General features: G+C 37.5%; 1 protein-coding gene across 2 annotated transcripts in view; it reads left to right on the top strand.

Moving 5' to 3' along the window:
• C3H5orf51 (chromosome 3 C5orf51 homolog) overlaps nt 1-20031 on the top strand; it is a 40674-nt gene extending 20643 nt beyond the window's left edge. For both annotated transcript variants that reach the window (XM_032337503.1, XM_032337502.1), the window contains 5 exons: nt 3635-3741; nt 6271-6414; nt 10124-10255; nt 10954-11068; nt 17347-20031. In XM_032337503.1, the coding sequence (XP_032193394.1) occupies nt 3635-3741; nt 6271-6414; nt 10124-10255; nt 10954-11068; nt 17347-17633 (785 nt within the window). In that variant the 3' untranslated portion in view covers nt 17634-20031. The remainder of the gene's footprint in view (nt 1-3634; nt 3742-6270; nt 6415-10123; nt 10256-10953; nt 11069-17346) is intronic.
• The last annotated feature ends 1086 nt before the right edge of the window (nt 20032-21117 follow it).

The raw sequence follows: 21117 nt of genomic DNA, 5'->3' as shown, positions 1-21117 counted from the left end.
TCGGACTCACAGGAAAATAGTAGTGAAACATTTTGCCAGATGGTTGATTGTTGGTGAATTTATTGAGGAGGGCCCACGATGAAATGGCTCAAGTTCCAGTGAAGATTATTTGCTGGATTATCTTTTCTCAGGAGTATGTTCTTAAAAACCCGACAGATCACCCTGAAGCTGATTTCTTTTTTGGTACCTGGTAAGGGTATCCCAGGGTTCATCTGAATAGTTTTGGACTGTAGTGACTATTACCGGAAAGTGTATCCAGATTACCTCTAAATAAACTATACAGTGATCTCCACCTCACCCCCGCTAAAGAGATCGAAGAGTGTTTTTATTCATTTATCACTGAACCGGAAAGCCATTTTCATTTTCCCGTGGAAGAGTTCTTTAATCCAGACTAGAATGAGCAGTGGAAGTAAAAGTAAAGTGCTTTATATTTTTGTAAAGTTTTTATTATTTTTTTTTATTTTTTTAAGATTTTATTTATTTATTTGACAGAAATCACAAGTAGATGAAGAAGCAGGCAGAGAGAGAGAGAGAGAGGGAAGCAGGCTCCCTGCTGAGCAGAGAGCCTGACACAGGACTCGATCCCAGAACCCTGAGATCATGACCCGAGCCGAAGGCAGCGGCTTAACCCACTGAGCCACCCAGGCGCCCGGAGATTTTATTTTTAAAGATTTTATTTTATTTTATTTTTAAGATTTTATTTATTTGGCAGAGATCACAAGTAGGCAGAGAGGCAGGCAGGAAGAGAGGGAAGCAGGCTCCCTGCTAAGCAGAGAGCCTCATGTGGGGCTCGATCTCAGGACCCTAGAATCATGACCTGAGCTGAAGGCAGAGGCTTTAACCCACTGAGCCAACCAGGCACCAAATGATTTTATTTTTAAGTAATCTCTACATACAACATGGGGCTCGAACCTATAACCATAGGATCAAGAGTTGCATGCTCTACCGACTGAGCCAGTCAGGTGCTCCTTGTTGGGACACTTTAAAGTTGTGAAAATTTACTAAAATTAAAATGATAGTGATCCATGTTATGAGCCATTAATCAGTATTAATAGCAAGATATTTTTATTTTATGAAGTTTAAAACGTGGTTTCATGTTTGAACTGAACTTGGCATTCTTTTTTTTTAAGAGTTTATTTATTCGAGAGAGAGAAATCAAGAGACAAAGCACGAACAGAGGGGGAGAGGCAGAGGAAGAAAGAGAAGCAGACTCCCCACTGAGCAGGGAACCCAGTGGGCTTGACCCCAGAACCCTGGGATGCTTAAGGGACTGAGCCACTCAGCTGCCCCTGAACTTGACATTCTTTTCCACACAACAAAAATAATATTCACTCAAAATGTGCCCTTTATTGTAACAACTATGTATTTTTATTAAGTTATAGGGATTGATAGTTCCTGTTTTCTGCCTCAGATCAGATTAGCTGGAACGTGGCTACATATTCCATCTAAGAATGCTCTTTTTATTACTGAGTCAATTTTTGTTTTTTATTTCTCATTGTACAAACATGCCGTGTTTACTATATGGAGGTATGCCGTGAGGTGGACTTTTTTTTAGGATTATGTAATAGTCACTTGTCTGTCCCTTGCCAAGTGTTTCTTTGACTGAATGGTTCTGGTGAAAGTATTGCATTTTATAAAAGTTTGCTAAAATATGAGCCATTATCCCCCCTCCACTGTACTTAGAGTTTGTGAGCTACTCCTTCAGCAGTGGCTTACTGAATTCAGTGCAAGTCTTTACATTTAAAATAATCTTGCAATTTAAAAAGAAAATACCAACTCAGTTTCTTTTTTTTTTTTTTAAAGATTTTATTTATTTATTTGACAGAGATCATAAGTAGGCAGAGAGGCAGGCAGAGAGAGAGAGGAGGAAGCAGGCTCCCTGCTGAGCAGAGAGCCTGATGCAGGACTCGATCCCAGGACCCTGAGATCATGACCTGAGCCGAAGGCAGCGGCTTAACCCACTGAGCCACCCAGGCGCCCACCAACTCAGTTTCTAAGGAGTGCCATGTTCCGTATAATTTCACTTCACAGTAGTCTTTTTTTTCGGGGTTGTATAGATGCTAATTCTGGGCTCTGGAGGGAGGGCAGTGCTAACAAAGTACTTTTCAGTTCATGTGAATAGTGGACTTTAAAAGCAATCAGAGGGGCACCTGGGTGGCTCAGTTTAGCGTCTGCCTCGGGCTCGGGTCATGATCCCAGGATGAGCCCCACTACGGGCTCCTGCTTGGCAGGGAGTCTGCTGCTCCCTCTCCTTCTGCCCCTGTTCAGTTTCTCTCTCTCTCTCTCTCTTTCTCTCTCTCTTCTCTCCCTCTTTCTCTCGCACTCTTTCTCTCAAATAGATAAATAAAATCTTAAAAAAAAAAAAGAAAAAGCAATCAGAATCTGATTTAGATACAGATTAGGCCTCTTCTAGGAAAACTTGAGGTCATTGTATGATTACCAGCAGACTTCACTAAAGCTGGTAGTGCCTTTACTTCAACAGTGAACAGCTTAGCTATTTGTATAAGTGCTAAAGCTGAATCAGATGGGCCTGGACCAAGTATTACATTTTCTGTCCATTGGCTAGTGTTGGAAAGGGCTCATATTTCAGAAAGGAAGCACAGAGGGGCAAACCCAAGGACTTTAATATCTTGATAGTGGCCGTGTCTAAATTTGACATGAGATGGTACAGAGGGTAGACACCTAGCACCTTGGTATGGACACTTTATAGGTTAGGGAGGAAAAATCCATAAGAAAAAGTGAAACCGTAGAAGCAAAGGGAATATGACATTAAAGAAGAGGGAGAAGGTGGACAATGTAGAGGAGAGAAAGGGTGAATTGTTTTTAGAGGACATAATAGAATACTCAATTGCTTCTTTGAAAGAATTAGGTAATTTTTTTCCATTTCGAGGTTTTTAAAGGAATAAAATATGCAGATGGATTATGTAATTGTAATTAATTGTAACAGCTATTTACATATATAAATACATTGACACGGGATAAAGTTATAATTGCTCAGCTTACATTTTGTGAGGCCTTTGATTTAATCCTGTTTTAGAAAATTCATTTATGAAATTACAAGTTCAGTGGAAGCCCTTTGTGTAGATTTATGTATATTGCTTGTACTATTCCAATAAAAGTTACATTTATTTCTTAAACATTGTGTGTGAGCATCATAAAAGAAGCATCATGAAAATGAAAATACAAATTGCATTTAAGAAATGACAACTGAATCTAGAAGTCCATTCTAGCTCTCCAGAATAAATTACCATGATAAATTTGTTATGAAGGATTAGGCATTATGATATTTCATGTTTTTTGGGGTTTTTAAAGATTTTTTCCCATTTATTTGAAGAGAGAGACAGTGAGAGAGGGAACACGAGCAAGGGGAGTGGAAGAGGGAGAAGCAGGCTTCCCGCCAAGGAGGGAGCCCAATTTGGGGCTCAGTCCCAGAAACCTGGGATCATGACCAGAGCTAAAGACAGATGTTTAAGGACTAAGCCACCCAGGCGCCCCAGTACTTATGTTTTACAAAGATATTATTAATACCATGCTGCTTCAGTGCTATAACACAGTATCATTTCAGGTACACTTTTTTTCTCTTTAACATTTTGAAACTATATGAACTAATCTTCACGTTTTTATCTCTTAACAGATCACTTTCTAATTCGGGCCTCTGCGGCTCTAGAAAAATTGAAACTTCTGTGTGGAGAAGACAAAGAATGTTCAAATCCATCAAATCTTCTAGAACTTTACACACAGGTACTGAAACAGATGTGATTTCTGACATATTATGGAGAAGATTGCCTATATGAGATGACTGACTCTGAAGTTTTACATGTGGCGAAACCAGTTTATTCTCTATTTAAAGTGTTTGACTTGGGGGGCACCTGGCGGACTCAGTTGGTAGACCATGCAGCTTTTCATCTGGAGGTTGTAAGTTAGAGCACCCTGTTGGGTGTAGAGATTACTTCTAAATAATAACTTTAAAATAAAAACAAAGTGTTTAATTTTTCTCAAAAAGACCTATATATATATATAAAACATATGGACTTGAAACTTTGAGGCGATATACAAAAAAGTAAGATTTATTATCTAATGTATTAAGGGAAAAAATCTTGGAGATCACAGAATTTCTTCTCTTTATATATAATTAAGTCAACTCAAATACATGCAATTTCCAAGTTCATGAAGGTTATTAGGAAAGAATGAAGATCTCTGTCAAATCCCTGATTATTTTTTTCCCCCTGAAATTCATCTTTTCTTAGGATTTTCGACATAACTCTCCTGCAAGTGTCATGTAGGTCTATAAGATTTTTCTGTACCCCACCCCCATTTTTTACTTTAAAATTCCAGTCACTTTATGGACAAGACCTATTTTCTTGGTTTTTTTCAAACACTGCTGAGGCAAGCTGACATTAAGAAACATAATTCCAGGGCGCCTGGGTGGCTCAGTGGGTTAAGCCGCTGCCTTCGGCTCAGGTCATGATCTCAGGGTCCTGGGATCGAGTCCCGCATCGGGCTCTCTGCTCAGCAGGGAGCCTGCTTTCTCCTCTCTCTCTCTGCCTGCCTCTCTGCCTACTTGTAATCTCTCTCTGTCAAATAAATAAATAAAATCTTAAAAAAAAAAAAAAAAAAAGAAACATAATTCCAGGGGCACCTGGGTGGCTCAGTGGGTTAAAGCCTCTGCCTTCGGCTCGGGTCATGTTTCCAGGGTCCTGGGGTCGAGCCCCGCATCGGGCTCTCTGTTCAGCAGGGAGCCTGCTTTCCTCTCTCTCTCTTTGCCTGCCTCTCTGCCTACTTGTGATCTCTGTCTGTCAAATAGATAAATAAAATCTTAAAAAAAAAAAAAAAAGAAAGAAACATAATTCAATTATGTAACTAACATTCCTGTAGCACTTTATAGTTGACCGAGTGTTTCCCAGGCTCTTACATGATTGCGAAGATACAGTAAAGATGAAGTGGTTATAGGAACTAAATGTGGATAAGCTTCCCAAGTACACACGTGTAGCACTTAGGTGCCTGGCACTCTGTTTTCTATTAGGAAGCTGGGTTCTGCCTTCAGATATCATGGTTCAATGAGCCTGTAAAAACTGGACTCAAAAACCCCAAAGGCCCGCTGTTATTTGTCAGAGCTTTGCCTGGCTTACTTTCCCTTTGGAAGACTCAGTGCTTGTTTCATGTCTTTCACGTGGGAGAGTTCTCAACATTTTATTTATTATTTATTTTTTTTGTAGGCTCCATGCCCAGCATGGGGCTTTAAACTCATGACCCTGAGACGAAGTGTCACATGCTCTACTGACTGAGCCAGCCAAGTGACCCTAAATGTTTTAATTTACTCCTAAAGATAAGATGAAAGGCCTAGAGATATAGATTTAAATTCTCTAGGCTTCCTTGGACCCTAATTTTGGTTCTGAATCAACAGGTAATTATCCATAAGATAATGATCTTGCCCTTTGTGGCTTAACCCTTCCAAACAAGAACACTTATCAATTAAGTAATCCTGTGTGCTAGTTCGTGTTCTATGTGCTTTACAGATGTTAATTCATTTTATCCTCAAAGCAAGGAGCTTTGAAAAGCAATTTCTTCATTTTAACAACAAAAGAAAATAGTCTTGTCCTGGGTTAGTTAGGTGATTAGTGGTAGAACTCAGTTTCCTTAGTCTTGGTCTAATAAATTAAAAAAAGAGAAAGGGTTGGTTAGTTTTAAGGTACTTGAACAGAGCATCCCTGTATTTAGGAATGCTAGGGATTTGGTGTTTAAATTGCATAATGTTGGTGATAATGCTGCCTTTATTGGGTGGTAGGATACATATCACCCAAATGCTGGTTCCGCACTTGAGGAAGCAAATCCTTTGAAGATTATATATGTAAAACTAGAGCTATTGACCTTAAATTGATATAGCAAGCATTAAGAAAATGTTCAAGAAGTATTAGGTGTAAATTGCAAAGAGCATAATAATTTTATTTTTCATAATTATATGTGATTAGCTTATCCAAAGTCTCCACTTTATTTACTTATTTTTTTGAGAGAAGCAAGATCATTAATTCAGTATTTTAGTAAAATACCTATGAAGTTTCCTATAAAGTGCATCTCAGATTATATTGTTCTATATATTTACAGATTCTTTACATATACAGATAATATTTTTTAGACATATTTTCCAACTTTTCAAATTTAAATATTGTGCTGAAGATTTAACTGTCTAATAAAGCATCTGTATATGTAAGGTTAAACTGTACAAATTACTCATGTTTTTATGAATATTCTTTTTTTTCCCTTTTATTTCAGGCAATCTTGGACATGACATATTTTGAGGAGAACAAACTAGTAGATGAAGATTTTCCTGAAGATTCTTCACAGAAAGTAAAAGAGCTGATCAGTTTTCTTTCAGAACCAGAAATTTTAGTTAAAGAAAATAATATGCATCCAAAAGTAAGTTTTGCAGTCCTATAAATTATACTGAAATGGTGCTGATTCTTGCTGTATTGCTCTTCAGAATCTGTAGTTTTTCCTCTGGAATGTGTGTTTGTCTCTATTTTAAATTAAGGTTAAAGGAGTGATATATGAGAGTTTAACACTTCAGACCAGCATCATAACTAAAGTATCACATATATGTTTCAGAATATTTGTATGATGGAATTGTGTTGTAATTGATGGTGCCTGATGATTTTCTAAACACAGATATTTGCTGTTTCTGTTCCCTTTACTTTTGCAGGTACTGTTTTCCCTAAAGTCCCCAGTGATCTAATTACCACATCTCTTATGTCCTTTTTACAGTTCTCATCCCCCTGGACATTTGCTGCTTTCCTTCCCATTGATTACACCATCCGTTTGAGGTCCTGCAGGCTCCTCTTCATGTCTCAGGGCCTTGCTCTTATTCTTTCCCAGGCATCTCCCCTCTCTGCCATCCTGGAAGGATAGGCCCTTGCCAAGGATATCTTCCTCATCTCTGATCCTCTCTGTTCTGTCTTTGCTTCATAACTTGTTCACATGCTTTTTAGTGTCCTGTTTAGATGATTCCAAGATTTTTATCTCTAGACCCTGCTACTCTTTTAAGCAAATAATTCTTTAACTGCCTGCTGGCTCTCTTTACCTAGGATATTTTTTTTTTCCTCTATGTGTTTATCGGGGGATGCTAACTGTGGAAAAACATAATCCCAAATTTTAAATGATACATCATAGTAAAAGTTTGGTTGATTTATTTTTTTTTAATAGGAATAAAGAATGAAATCACAACAACCTCATTTTAGAAATCTTAACTCAGGAAATAGCCTTGCTTATTTATTTGTTTAAGATTTTATTTATTTGAGGGCACCTGGGTGGCTCAGTGGGTTAAGCCGCTGTCTTCGGCTCAGGTCATGATCTCAGGGTTCTGGGATCGAGTCCCGCATCCGGCTCTCTGCTCAGCAGGGAGCCTGCTTCTCTCTCTCTCTCTCTCTCTCTCTCTCTGCCTACTTGTGGTCTCTGTCAAATGAATAAATAAAATCTTTAAAAAATAAAAAGATTTTATTTATTTGAGAGAGAGAGAAAGAGTGTGTGCACATGTGAGAGAGCAAGAGTGGAGAGAGGAGGGGCAGAGGCAGAGGGACAAGCAGGCTCCTGGCTAAGCGGGATGTGGAACTCCATCCCAGGACGCAGGGATCATGACCTGAGCTGGAGGCAGATGCTTAATGCACTGAGCCACCCAGGCGTCACTAAAAGGTTCAATTTATTAAAACTGTTTTTTTATATATCTTCATTATTTTATTCTAGCAGTTGTACAGATAAGTGTGATCTTGTTTCAGGTAACATATTTCTGAAAAGTTACCCTTTTTTAAAATTATTTTTTATTGAGATATTGTTGACATACAATGTCACATTAGTTTCAAGTGTACAAGATAGTGATTCGACAGCTCTGTATGTTATGCTATGCTCATAAGTGTAGCTACATCTTACAAGGCTATTTCAGTACCATTGTACCTTTTTCCCCTGTGACTTAACTCATTCCATAACTGGAAGCCTGTACTCACCTTCACCCATTTTGTCCATCCCTCTGGCAACCATCATTTTGTTCTCTGTAGTTATGAGTCTGATTCTGCTTTTTGTTTGTTTTTTCATTTGTTTTGTTTTTTTTTAGATTTCACATATTAGTGAAATCATATGGTATTTGTCTTTCTCTGTCTGACTTATTTCACTTAGCATGATACTGAGTCTGCCCATGTTGTAAAAAATGGCAAGATCTCATTCTTTTTTATGGTTGAATAATAATCCTTTGTATATATACACCACATCTTTACCCATTTATCTATAGATGGACATTTGGATTGCTTCCATATCTTGGCTATTGTAAATCATGCTATAATAAACATAGGAGTTTGTGTATTTTTTTTTCAAGTTAGTCTTTGCTTTGGGTAAATACACACTAATGGAATTACATACTAGTGGATCCATCAGTGGATCAGATGGTAGTTCTGTTTTTATTTTGAGGAACCTCCATATGTTTTCTACAGTGGCTGCACTGATTTATATTGCCACCTACAGTGTATGATGATTCCTTTTTCTCCACATCCTTACCAACACTTGTTATTTTTCTTTTCTTTTCTTTTCTTTTTTTAAAGATTTTATTTATTTATTTGACAGAAATCACCAGTAGGCAGAGAGAGAGGAAGAGGCAGGCTCCCTCTTGAGCAGAAAGCCCAGTAGCCCAGTGCAGGGCTGGATCCCAGGACTCTGGGATCATGACCTGAGCCAAAGGCAGAGGCTTTAACCCACTGAGCCACCCAGGCGCCCTCACTTGTTATTTCTTGTCTTTTTTATTCTAGCCATTCTGATAGGTACAAGGTGATATCTCGTTGCTTTGATTTGCATTTCCCTGATGGTTAGTGATGTTGAGCATCTTCATGTGCCCTTTCGCCTTCTCTGTATGTCTTCTTTTGAAAAATATCTGCTCAGGTCCTCTGTTCACTCTTTGGTCAGATGATTTGTTTTGTGTGTGTGTGTTAAGTTGTATATGTTCTTTTTTTTTTTTTTTTAAGATTTTATTTATTTATTTGACAGGCACAGATCACAAGTAGGCAGAGAAGCAGGCAGAGAGAGAGGAGGAAGCAAGCTCCCTGCTGAGCAGAGAGCCCCATGTGGGACTCGATCCCAGGACCCTGGGATCATGACCTGAGCCTAAGGCAGAGGCTTTAACCCACTCAGCCAGCCAGGCGCCCCAGTTATATACATTCTTTAATGTTTTGGATATTAACACCTTACTGGTTATATCATTTGTACATTATCTTCTCCCATTCAGTAGGTTACATTTTAATTTTGCTCATGGTTTCCTTTGCTATGCAGAAGCTTTTTATTTTGGTGTTTTCTCTTTCTTTCTTTCTTCCTTTATTCTTTCTTTTATGTTTATTTTTGCTTTTGTTTCCCTTGCCCCTGGAGACATACCTAGAAAAGTTTGCTAAGGCCAATATCAAAGAAATTACTGCCTGTGTTTTCTTCTAGGAGTTTTATGGTTTCAGGTCTTACATTGAGATTTGTGATCCATATTTTTGCTTATCATGTAAGAAAGTAGCCCATTTTCATTCTTTTGCATGTAGCTATCCAGTTTTCCCACACCACTTATTGAGTGAAAGTTATCTTTCTAATTAGATTATGAAAAATTTTTATTTTAGATATATTAGAATTAGCTACTAACATACTGAAACATTTATTTTGTAAAAAAAAAATGTAACTAGGAATAGTTATTTTAATTTTCTTTTCTTTTTTTTTTTTTTTTTAAAGATTTTATTTATTTATTTGTCAGAGAGAGAGAGCGAGCGGGAGCGAGCACAGGCAGACAGAGTGGAAGGCAGAGTCAGAGGGAGAAGCAGGCTCCCTGCGGAGCAAGGAGCCCGATGTGGGACTCGATCCCAGGACGCTGGGATCATGACCTGAGCCGAAGGCAGCTGCTTAACCAACTGAGCCACCCAGGCGTCCCAGTTATTTTAATTTTCATGTAGCAATAGATTTCTATACTTCTGATTCAAAGTAAGGCATTCATATGTAAGTAACTAAGTAAAGGGCAAATTTTGTGAAATGAAAGTTGTCTGAATTGCTCAGTATTTTGAAATTAATCTTGATTTTTACAGATGCAAGGTTTCTTTTTTTAGCTATGTCTTTGTTGTTTCAGCCCTGTGATTTGCTTGGGGATGAACTCCTGGAATGTCTCTCTTGGAGACGGGGAGCCCTACTCTATATGTATTGTCATTCTCTGACCAAAAGGAGGGAGTGGCTCACAAGAAAATCCAATTTGCTTAAAAAGGTAAAAGGGCATTTCTTATACATTTTTGATCATTAACATTTATAAGTTTCAAAAGCTGTCCTTGATGTATTAAGAAAAGTGGTGGAATCAGTAGTCTGGGTTTATATTCCAGCTCTTTTACTTACTAGCTATGTATTCTTAAACAAATTGGAGTTACTGTGAAGATTAAATAAGACCCTGCTGCTAGAATACTGTAGCCCTCTGATTCATCTTGGCTTTTCTGACTGAATCAGTAAATCTTAGTGTTAAGTATCACTAGGAAGTCTAACTTGAGTTAATTGTACACATGGTTTATGTGGGCCTGGAAGTGAGAGGTCACACTTGATACAAAAGTTTGATTATAATCTTTCTAAATTATAAGTGCATACATATTTTAATAAATTGTTATTGAATTCATCTTTATTATCTTTATCCTTTTTTTCCCCTGATAACATTTTGGCAGGAATATTACTGAATCATGTGTTCTTAGTTAATTTTTTTTTCTCCGTGGTTTTTTGCTAATTGGAGCATTTGGAAGGTTACATTTATAAAAGTGTTTGGGGTGGTGGGTCCTTCTACCATTGTAATACAATAACCATAAGATAGGTCTACATCTTAGCCAATTTTCTCTTGAGTAAAGAATGGGGAAAATTAGCATTTGAAGTTTCTACAGTTCTACATGTAATACTTGTAATTCTTTGACTTTGACTTTCATTTAGTACCTTATTGATGGAATCAGTTACTTGCTACAGATGTTAAATTATCGGTGTCCTGTCCAGTTAAATGAAGGAGTTTCTTTCCAAGACTTAGACACAGCTAAATTACTGAGTGAAGGTAATGTGCTCTCTTTTTGAAGTTTTCTGTTTTGAAGGTTTTTAAAAAATCTTAAGAAATTTATTAGACTTAACTCTGATTTAAATGAATTTCAGGTTACATTATACACCAAAAAATAATAAAAGGGCCTTTAAAAAATTTAAATATCTTCTCCTATAATACAGAAAACTACTGCTAATCTCTTTCTAGCAATTCTGGGAGAATTATATATCATGTTGCCCTGTCACATAAAAATGGTCTGGAGCTGGTTATGGCATCATCAGGTTCCTACCTTTTTCCTCCATCATCTTCAGAACTACAGCTTATGGCCTCAGAGGGAGACACTTTATATAGATAGACTACCATGTAAACGCTTCCCAGAGTTGTGCAGCAAGACTTCCCATTGAGGATACTGCATTCTCAGTGTCTCAGGGTGCTCTTGGGGCTCCTTTCTTTCTCTTTTTCTTTCTTTATTTTTAAAGATTTTATTTATTTGAGATAAAGAGTGAGAACAACAGCCAGGAGACAGAAAGGGAGAAGCGAGCTCCCCAGTGAGCAAGGAGCCAGACACAGGACTCAATCCCAGGACCCTGGGATCATGACCTGAGCTGAAGGCAGATGCTTAACTGACTGAGCCACTCAGGTGCCATGCTAGAGCTCCTTTCACCTCACCTATGTTTCAGTCTATAGAATGGCAAAAGGATGTTTCTTTCAGCGAAGACTAAAAGAGCAACCTTCTTAGAAGTTTCTGACACTTAAACTTCCACCTGCATTTCACTGGCAAGAATTTAATCACATGACTTCATACACGTACAAGGGAACCTGGGATGTGCTGGATAGCCCTTTACCTGATACACTGCCATCCCAAATAAAATTATCTCTTAACCGAGAAAGAAGGGAGGAATGAGTATAGGGTGGCAACTGTTAGTTTCTGTCATAAATATCTATGCACTTAAAAATGTTAAGGTTTATATTCCAGCTCTTTTCCTTGCTATGTATTCTTAAACAAATTCGAAGTACTGTGAAGATTAAGTAAGATAACTTGAAAGCCTTGCAAACCCAAGTGATGCTCTCATTCATCACTTGGGTTTTAGACTGAGGTGTGAGAGGGAAGAACCACTTATTTTTACCATCTTCTTATAAATGGAGGAACTGAGGTCCTAATAAGCCAGATGATCTGCTAAAGGTCACATACCTGGTGAATAACATTCTATTATATGCGTAAATTGTCTTTTATACTTCCATCTGAAATCATGATGGGGAAATATCAAATATGGGGAAGAAGAAGAAAACTTAGGGAAAATTCTATAGTTTAATTTTATAAGTATATTTTTAAATATTTTTTTTTGTTAGCTTGTATAGGCTTTTCCATTGAAAACATAGTTTAGAAAAAACAGCATGATTTAAGTATCATTAACATATGACTGGCTACTGAAAGTTATTTCTGTTAATTCAGGCAAGTAATTTGTCCTAAAAATTGTGAATACCAAGTGCCATTCCAGTGGGCGTGCTATTTTGACAAACATGGGGTTTTTGACATATTTGTAGGAAGTACTTCTTTCAGATAACTAGTACAATGATTAGCTGCATTGGCAATGGCCTTCTAAAATCTTACCCACCCACATGGATTGATAGAAGAGAAACAGCAGAATTGGCACCAAAGCCTATTTAAAATGAAAGAAAGTAAGAAGATCACCAATTTACCTTATTCTCCCATTTCAGTCAGAGGGTAGGATACTTTTATGGCCTGGAATTTTCTCTAGGATATTTTTGGTACTGGTGTCTTCTCTGCTTTTTTGGTTTTTTTTTTTAAACATTTTTATTTATTTATTGAGAGAGAGGCAGTAAGAGAAAGCATGAGCGAGGAGAAGCTCAGAGGGAGAAGCAGACTCCCCGTGGAGCTGGGAGCCCGATGCGGGACTCCATCTCGGGACTCCGGGATCATGACCTGAGCCAAAGGCAGTTGTCCAACCAACTGAGCCACCAGTGGCGTCCCACTGGTGTTTTCTCTTAACTCGTAATTGGATTGCACTAGCCCCTAGCTTCCACTGATTCTTCAACAGAAGAATCAAGAGTCTTTCCAGGAAGAAAGAAAACATATCTGTTCCCTAGCACTTTTGCCATAGGGCTCGGTCCTCTTCTGATGTTAGCTTCTTGCTGTTATCTAAAGCAGTTTGCTTTTCCCTACTTCTTTTTCAAGATGTAGGTTAGAAGCTAGCAAGCCTGTCTTTCACAGGCTGAATTACTCCTGAAACCCCAGTAGAGAGGGGGAAGCATAATTCTGAATAATCCTTAATATTAATTTAAAAAGTTTATATGAATTACCAAAATATTTTTGTGGCCAGATCTTAATGATAATTTACCCAACTTTGGGTAAAACTCAAAGCACTGAATACTTAGTATGATTGTTATTTCTTTTTCCAAGATAAGATAATTATTTTGTCCTCTGAACATTACTTATTATGCCATTAAATTTTCAGCTTTTAAAAATTACCAAATAAAGTCTTCAGTAATCCTCTTTTTTTTTTTTTTTTAAAGTTTTATTTATTTGACAGACAGAGATCACAAGTAGGCAGAGAGGCAGGCAGAGAGAGAGGAGGAAGCAGGCTCCCTGCTGAGCAGAGAGCCTGATGCGGGACTCGATCCCAAGACCCTGGGATCATGACCTGAGCCGAAGGCAGAGGCTCAAACCTCTGAGCCACCCAGGCGCCCCTTCAGTAATCCTCTTTATGTCATTTCTGAGCCTTATTCTTCTGTGGGCCCTTGTAGAAATAGCCTTGTCAGAATAACTCTGGAGTCAAGGGATTAAATCAAGTACTCCTGAGCTTGGCACACCCTTGGTTTCTGACCTTTTTCATACCATTGAGGACCTCCCTGGAGCCTTCTCAGCAGCATTTTGGCTCGTAGCTTAACCCAGAAATTGGGATTTTAGATCCCCGAAAGAAGCAGCTCTGAACTAGCATTACTAATTGCCTGGTAGCTTGTTAAAAATTAACAGATTTCTATATACCCCCTGCAGGGTCAGTTCAATATATGGAGTGTGAGAATTTGTTTTTAAGAACCTCCCATAATTGGCCTGGGTGCCTCAGTGGGTTAAAGCCTCTGCCTCAACTCAGGTCATGACCCCAGGGTCCCGGGCTCTTTGCTCAGCAGGCAGGGAGCCTGCTTCCACCTCTCTCTCTCTCTGCCTGCCTCTCTGCCTACTTGTGATCTCTTCCTGTCAAATAAATAAATAACATCTTTTTTTTTTTTAAAAAAAGGAAGCTTCCATAATAGGATGCGCCAGATTTTAGACATCACTCTTCCTAGTGGATATCAACCTAGCTACCTTTTTTTTTTTTTTCCTTCCTATAGAAGTCTTTCTGCCCCCGTTCTCACTTCATGGGTTATTCTCCTCTTCCCTACCTGCGTCCTCCATTATCACATATGTTTTACCAAGTGCACTGACTTGCATAGTGCAAAGTGGAATGTTTTATTGAAAACCATGCAGAGCATTAAGAGAAAAAATATTGAGTGGGTTAAGCCTCGCCTTTGGCTCAGGTCATGATCTCAGGATCCTGGGATCGAGTCCCACATAGGGCTCTCTGCTCAGCAGGGAGCCTGCTTCCCTCCCTCTCTCTCTGCCTGCCTCTCTGCCTATTTCTGATCTCTCTCTGTCAAATAAACAAAATCTTAAAAAAAAAAATATGAAGGAAAGTTCATAGGAACAAAAACTCTACAGCTACAGAGTAGTGGAATCCTTGGGGAAGTTGAAAGGGAGAAAGTACCTAATTTACATTGTTCATCTCTTCTGTTGATACTTAACAGCAGTAGCTTAGCATAGTCTCTGGTTCAAAATCACCATAAGCGCTACGACTTGTGAAAAATGCACATTCTCAGGCTCAACCCTATACTCGAATCTGAAGCTCTAGAGTTGGGGGTGCAGCAATCAACATGTTAGCATGTCCAGGTAATCCTAATGTAGGCTCAAGTTTGAGAAAAACACTTCAGCATATAGCCATTCATTCTCTCTAGTAACATTTTTTCACGGGGTACCTGTGTACCCTGTTCAGCAGTCACTCCTTGTTAAAAGAAAGAATGAGGCTGGGGCGCCTGGGTGGCTCAGTGGGTTAAGCCGCTGCCTTCGGCTCAGGTCATGATCTCAGGGTCCTGGGATCGAGTCCCGCATCGGGCTCTCTGCTCAGCAGGGAGCCTGCTTCCCTCTCTCTCTCTCTGCCTGCCTCTCCATCTACTTGTAATTTCTCTCTGTCAAATAAATACATAAAATCTTTAAAAAAAAAAAAAAGAAGAAAGAAAGAAAGAAAAGAAAGAATGAGGCTTAGACTTGGGCGCAAATTGGATCCCATATGTCCCCTAGGCAGACAACTCCTCTCACCATTCCCAAGCGGCTTCACTTTGTGAGACATACCTTTGTTCGTCCTCCCAAAGCTCTAGCCTGCTTTAAAGTTCATCCATCCTTCCATTTTTGTTTCTATCTTTTTACTCCCCTCTACCATTCTTTTTAGGAGGAATTAGACAAGGTATAGGATCACAAAAATAAAAACAACATGCATTCAACAAAATGCCATAACTGATACAAAATATAATTCTGAATAACATCTAATGCTTCCTCTCTGAGGTTTATGATCTTTTAACTAAAGGAATAGTGAAAAGAAATGGTTATATTTATTAATATCTATGTATCATTTACAATAATAAGTGTTTATACTTAAACATAGTACATAGCACGTTTACAATATGTATATAATGTTTTATTCATAGAAAGCATAATTAATGTAGAGTAGCCTATCATTTTCATGAACGTAGGCCTCAGATTCTACTCTTAAGTGACTATTTCTTTTATTGATGGTTTAACAAGTCGTCTCCTGCTAACCCTGTTTTTCTCTTGGTGGTACTAGAACCTCAATTTGAGGTGAAGTGAAGGGGATAACTGTAGGGACAAATTCTGAGACTAAAAAGCTTGCAGTAGATTCAAGACAATAGAGACTATGATAGATTTGAATGTTGGATATTTCTTCTATTTGTATATCTCTGGTACCATCATAGTCATTTCTGATGAGCCATATTAGGTGAGCAGCTGAGATTATGATACTCATTGATGTGAGGTAAACTTTTCTAATCATACGTTAGAGTAAATCATTTATTTGTATTCTAGCTGCTTCGAGAAGTTAATGTATCTTAATAGCATTTTTTGGTTTCTAAAACTCTTTTATATATTTTTATTTATGTATTCCTTAAGACAACTCCATAAAATAAGGGTTTTTTCAGATTTGCAAACCTAGGCTCAAAGTTTTCCAAAATCATAGTCAGTAATTTATTTATTTATTTATTTATTTATTTATTTATTTATTTATTTTTAAAGATTTTATTTATTTATTTGTCAGAGAGAGAGTGAGTGAGAGTGAGCATAGGCAGACAGAGTGGAAGGCAGAGTCAGAGGGAGAAGCAGGCTCCCTGCGGAGCAAGGAGCCCGATGTGGGACTCGATCCCAGGACGCTGGGATCATGACCTGAGCCGAAGGCAGCTGCTTAACCAACTGAGCCACCCAGGCGTCCCATAGTCAGTAATTTATACCCAAATCTTTCGATTCTAGGTCTATATGTCTACCAAATTAATATACTTAGTGTGCCATAAATATTTAATTATATAACTTTATTTCATAATAAGAATGCTTTTAATTCTTGATGGCAACCCTACATTGTATTCCTTTTTCCTGGGGAATATAAAGTATCTTGGATGTAATTTAACATCTTTCATAATTTAGAATTATATGGCCTCCTAGGGTTATATTTATGTATGATAATTTCTGTAGCCTCTTATAGAAATACAGGAGGTGTAGAATACTTGACTGGTACTGTATTGCTGATCCTAGAATATATCCCAAAATAGAAGTTGTCTTCATGGATGAGATTTAGGGAGTCTCCAAATACTCTGAAATTTTATGGAGAATTTGGGGTATATATTCCGGGAGAGGTTCCATTGATTATATTAGCTTCTCAGAGAGGGCCTAAAGAGAATCCCCTAAAGGTTAAGAACAAATGGTCTAAATAATTATTTTTTAAAAATTCTCTGACAGTACCCTGGGGGGTGCGGGTGATGGACCTCTTTTATAAGTAAATAGAGATAGAGATGCCAATTACATAAGGAATGTATTAGTGATAATTCAGCTTTTCTCGGGTAATTGTTAAATGAAGAGGAAAAATGCTTAATGACATAAAAGGAATTGATTAGAGTTTAGTAGCCAGGTTATCTTTTTAAACATTTAAATTCTAATTTCTCAACCTAAATGATTTTCCCAGGAATATTTAGTGACATTCATTTGCTGGCTATGATGTACAGTGGAGAAATGTGTTACTGGGGATTGAAGCATTGTGCAGATCAACAGCCAGAAAATCACGAAGTGGATTCTGGTGTTTCTGGAGCAAGCTACACAACACAAAAAGAACCTCTGGATTTCCGAGAAGTAGGAGAAAAAATTTTGAAAAAGTATGTATTTGTGTGTGAAGGACCCCTGAAAGAGCAAGAATGGAATACAACAAATGCAAAACAAATTTTAAACTTTTTTCAGCATCACACTAACCAGTAAGTTATCTATTCCTTTTCCAAGAGGAAAACAAAACAACCCATGAAATGGAAAAGTTCCAGAAAAGAAGACATATTGACACTGTTTAAGAATGTTACACTACATAAAGATACCCAGCGTGGTTACCTATTTTTAATGCCATCACCATTTTTCATTATATATTTTTAAATCTATGAAAGAACGATTCTTTAATGTTTAAGATGGCATGTATGTTATTCTAACTCAGCCTGAACTGCAGATGTTCTATAACTAATAATAAGTAGGATTAGAGTTTAGATAAAGCTAAAGTTTTAATTATTAGCTTTTTTGTGATATAAATTGACCATTTCAAATATCTTCAGATTATTTTAAAATCTGTCTTGAAGTTTGCTCTGCTTCAGAGATTAAAATCAAGTCAACTTATCGCTTTAGATATATTCTAAAGACGTAAAAATTGGCAAAATAAAAAATTATGACTAGTATTCAGACTCCATTTCCAGAATAGATAAATAATGAAAGATGCTACAAAAGAAATGTTTCATTTTTTGTTTTACCATTACTCATGGCATTTACAATTTTTATGCTATTGGGCATTAAGTAAAAATTTTCAAGTGATTTTCCAATTTTATTTAAAAGAAAATGGATGGTTTATCAAATGAGTAATGAAGATGAAATCAAGTTAGGTTAGTCCATCATTAACTCGTTTGTGTTTAGAGTGCCCCTTTTCATAGGTATTGAAATTTTAATATTTTTGTCTTTAATAGTAGAGATGAGTGATAAAGGCCAGAGAACCTAACTTGCTATCTTGCTTATTGTCTACCTCAACTCCTATTGTCATCTTGGGATGATCTAATAATTTGCTGATATCCTTGACTTCTGTACCAGTGACTTCATCACATTCCAGGAACTTAACTCCCATGGCTACACCTTGAATGAATATCACCATCCTGAGTTTTTCTTTCTGAAATCCTTAAATTTCATTAATTGATGATAATTCATATCTTTCCAGCTTTTCACTTCCTCATTTTTACTGATTTTTCTTTCTCCTTTATTTCTACTCTATCTCTTTAGCTTCTTCACAGCCCCATTTTCTTGACTGTTCTTCCTTCTCCTAAACCATCAGCCCCTTTGAGATTTTCTTCCTTCCCTATCCAGCCTCAGCCTAATATGGGATACCAGATGAAGTACTCTTCACAGTCCCTTCAAGTCCACTGTCCCCTTGTCCTTCAGTCTGACCATTCTGCAAGTGTCAGTGTTGAATTAATCCTGTCACCCACCTTTTCTGGAATGCTGCATCCCATGTGAAATACATGCAGCCATTGAAAGTGTAATCCCTATAAGTATCTCAGCTTTGACTTTAGGAGAGCCCTCAGTACAAGCCTTCTGTTTGTTTCTGGTGTGGCTCCTCTCCTACCATGGTGACTAATCGAAACCTCTCACTTTCCTCATGAGGTCCTCTGTCCCATCCTCTCCCATAGCATATGGCTCTTGGTCCTATCTTACAGAAATTTAAGACTATGAGGACATAAACTTCTATTTCTTGGCTTTGCCCTACTCATTTTCCCCATTTTTAGAAGAAAAGAGATTGCCTGCACGCTGTTGAAAGCCAGTCTCTGCCTTTCCTCATTTCCCCTGGGGCTTCTTTTTTTTTCTGCCTACCTTTTAGGTATTATTCTTCCCCTGGAGGTCTATCTTTTTTCTCTTTATCCCTCTTCTCCCCCTTTTCCTTTCTCTCTCTCTCTCTCTCTCTTTTTTAAACTTATTCTTAGGTGATGTCATTCATAGCCATGGCTGCTTCTGACACCTGTAATGTTAAGCTTACTTCTAGACTTGCAACTTGAATCCCAGCTTCTGCTCTCTGAGCCTTCTTTCTAACTGCCTATTAAATGTCTTCACTTAGATAATTTTAAATTCAATATGTCCAAATAACTAACCCTCGTCTTTATCTAAAATCTTTTTTGGTTCATGTTTTTGGTGGTTTTGATCTTTCACAGTGCAGGGCAATAAGGAATGCCATAATCTAGTTTCTGTCCACATTCCCTGTTTTATCTCTGCAATGTATCCTGTGTAATCACGTCCTAGTCCAGTTCTAGTCCTCAAACATTAATAACGAGGCTCTTTTTTGATAAATATGAACATTCTGATAGAGCATCTTGGTATAAGGAAAATGTCTCCCTGTCTCTGCCCCACCTTTTCGCTTAATCTTATGCAACTAAGATTTTTATTTAACGTTGCTTTTCAACAAGTTTTACTATAAAAATGCCTTTGTGTTTTCTAAGTATAAAGATTTACATCATTTTTAGTGTGATTTTAAGAACCACAGACCACCCTCCCCGACTCTTTTTGGAGCATCATGATCAATTGTTAATTAAACAGGTAACACTGCTTTATAGTTCTTTATGAGTTGGTGAACTCTGTATTTTTTTTTTTAAATTATACATTGTGCTTAATGAATGGTAGGCCCTTAGTATTTTTTTTTTCTAATTAATAAGAGACATGGTTCATAAGTGCTGAACATTGCACAAAAGGGTTGCTGCTATTGGATTCCAAACTGCCATGCCCTTTATACCAGTGGTTGACAAGGCAAATAAGGAATTACTCCTCAAGGGAGTCAAGTATTGTATAGATTTAGAACTTGAGAAAACCATAACTTTCTCTTCAGAAATGGAAATTTCCATTTTGCCTTCGTGACCCTTGTGAACCACTTGGGTTCCGCACTGATTGGTATAGTTTTGAGGGTGCTACTGGGTGCTTTTTGTACTTTTCCATCCCCCAACAATTGGAGAATAATTTGTAGACCATAGCAGTTACAAATGCTCTTAACTGTGGTGTATTACAAAACAAGGAACAACAGATTTTTTTATATGTTAAAGCCTAAGTAAATTCTATTTCATTTAGAATGAAGTATCTTCAAGATAACAGATACTCTGCATAAGGAAAGCAGTATAACTTCCTCATCACTAATTATTATGTGCCTACTACATGCCAGGTTTCATCTTAGGTATTGATGATATAGCTTTGTAAAACACCAATTTTTTGGAGTTTATATTCTAATGGAGGAAGTTAACACATTTAACAAAATAAACTTATAGTGTATTAAGTGGTTAACACTATAAATAAAGCAGGGTATAGGGCTTGTTACAATCTGGAAAGTAGTACTATATTATTTAAGGTGGTTGGGAAGGCACCTGTGTACTTCAGCATTGGTGGTGTCAAATTCTGACCCTTTGGTTAAATACCTTGCCATCCAGTACATTCATAAAGGTTTTTTCTGATACAGAATTAAGGAATGAGTCATTACTTAAGACCTTTTTACTTTGATTACATTTAAGGTGTTTTCTCCAGTGTGGGCTTTACTCATGAGTGAGTGATAACCTAAAGGCCTTATTGTGTTTATTACACTGTTTATTACACTGGGGGTTTCTCTACATTTTGAGTTCTCTGATGGTTACAGAAACTTAAACTCTGTTAAAGGATTTTTGCATAGTCCTTAAATTTGTGTGGTTCT

Source organism: Mustela erminea, chromosome 3 (assembly GCF_009829155.1).
Source record: "Mustela erminea isolate mMusErm1 chromosome 3, mMusErm1.Pri, whole genome shotgun sequence".
NCBI classification, from domain to species: Eukaryota; Metazoa; Chordata; class Mammalia; order Carnivora; family Mustelidae; genus Mustela; species Mustela erminea.
This window is presented reverse-complemented; position numbering and strand designations above follow the sequence as displayed.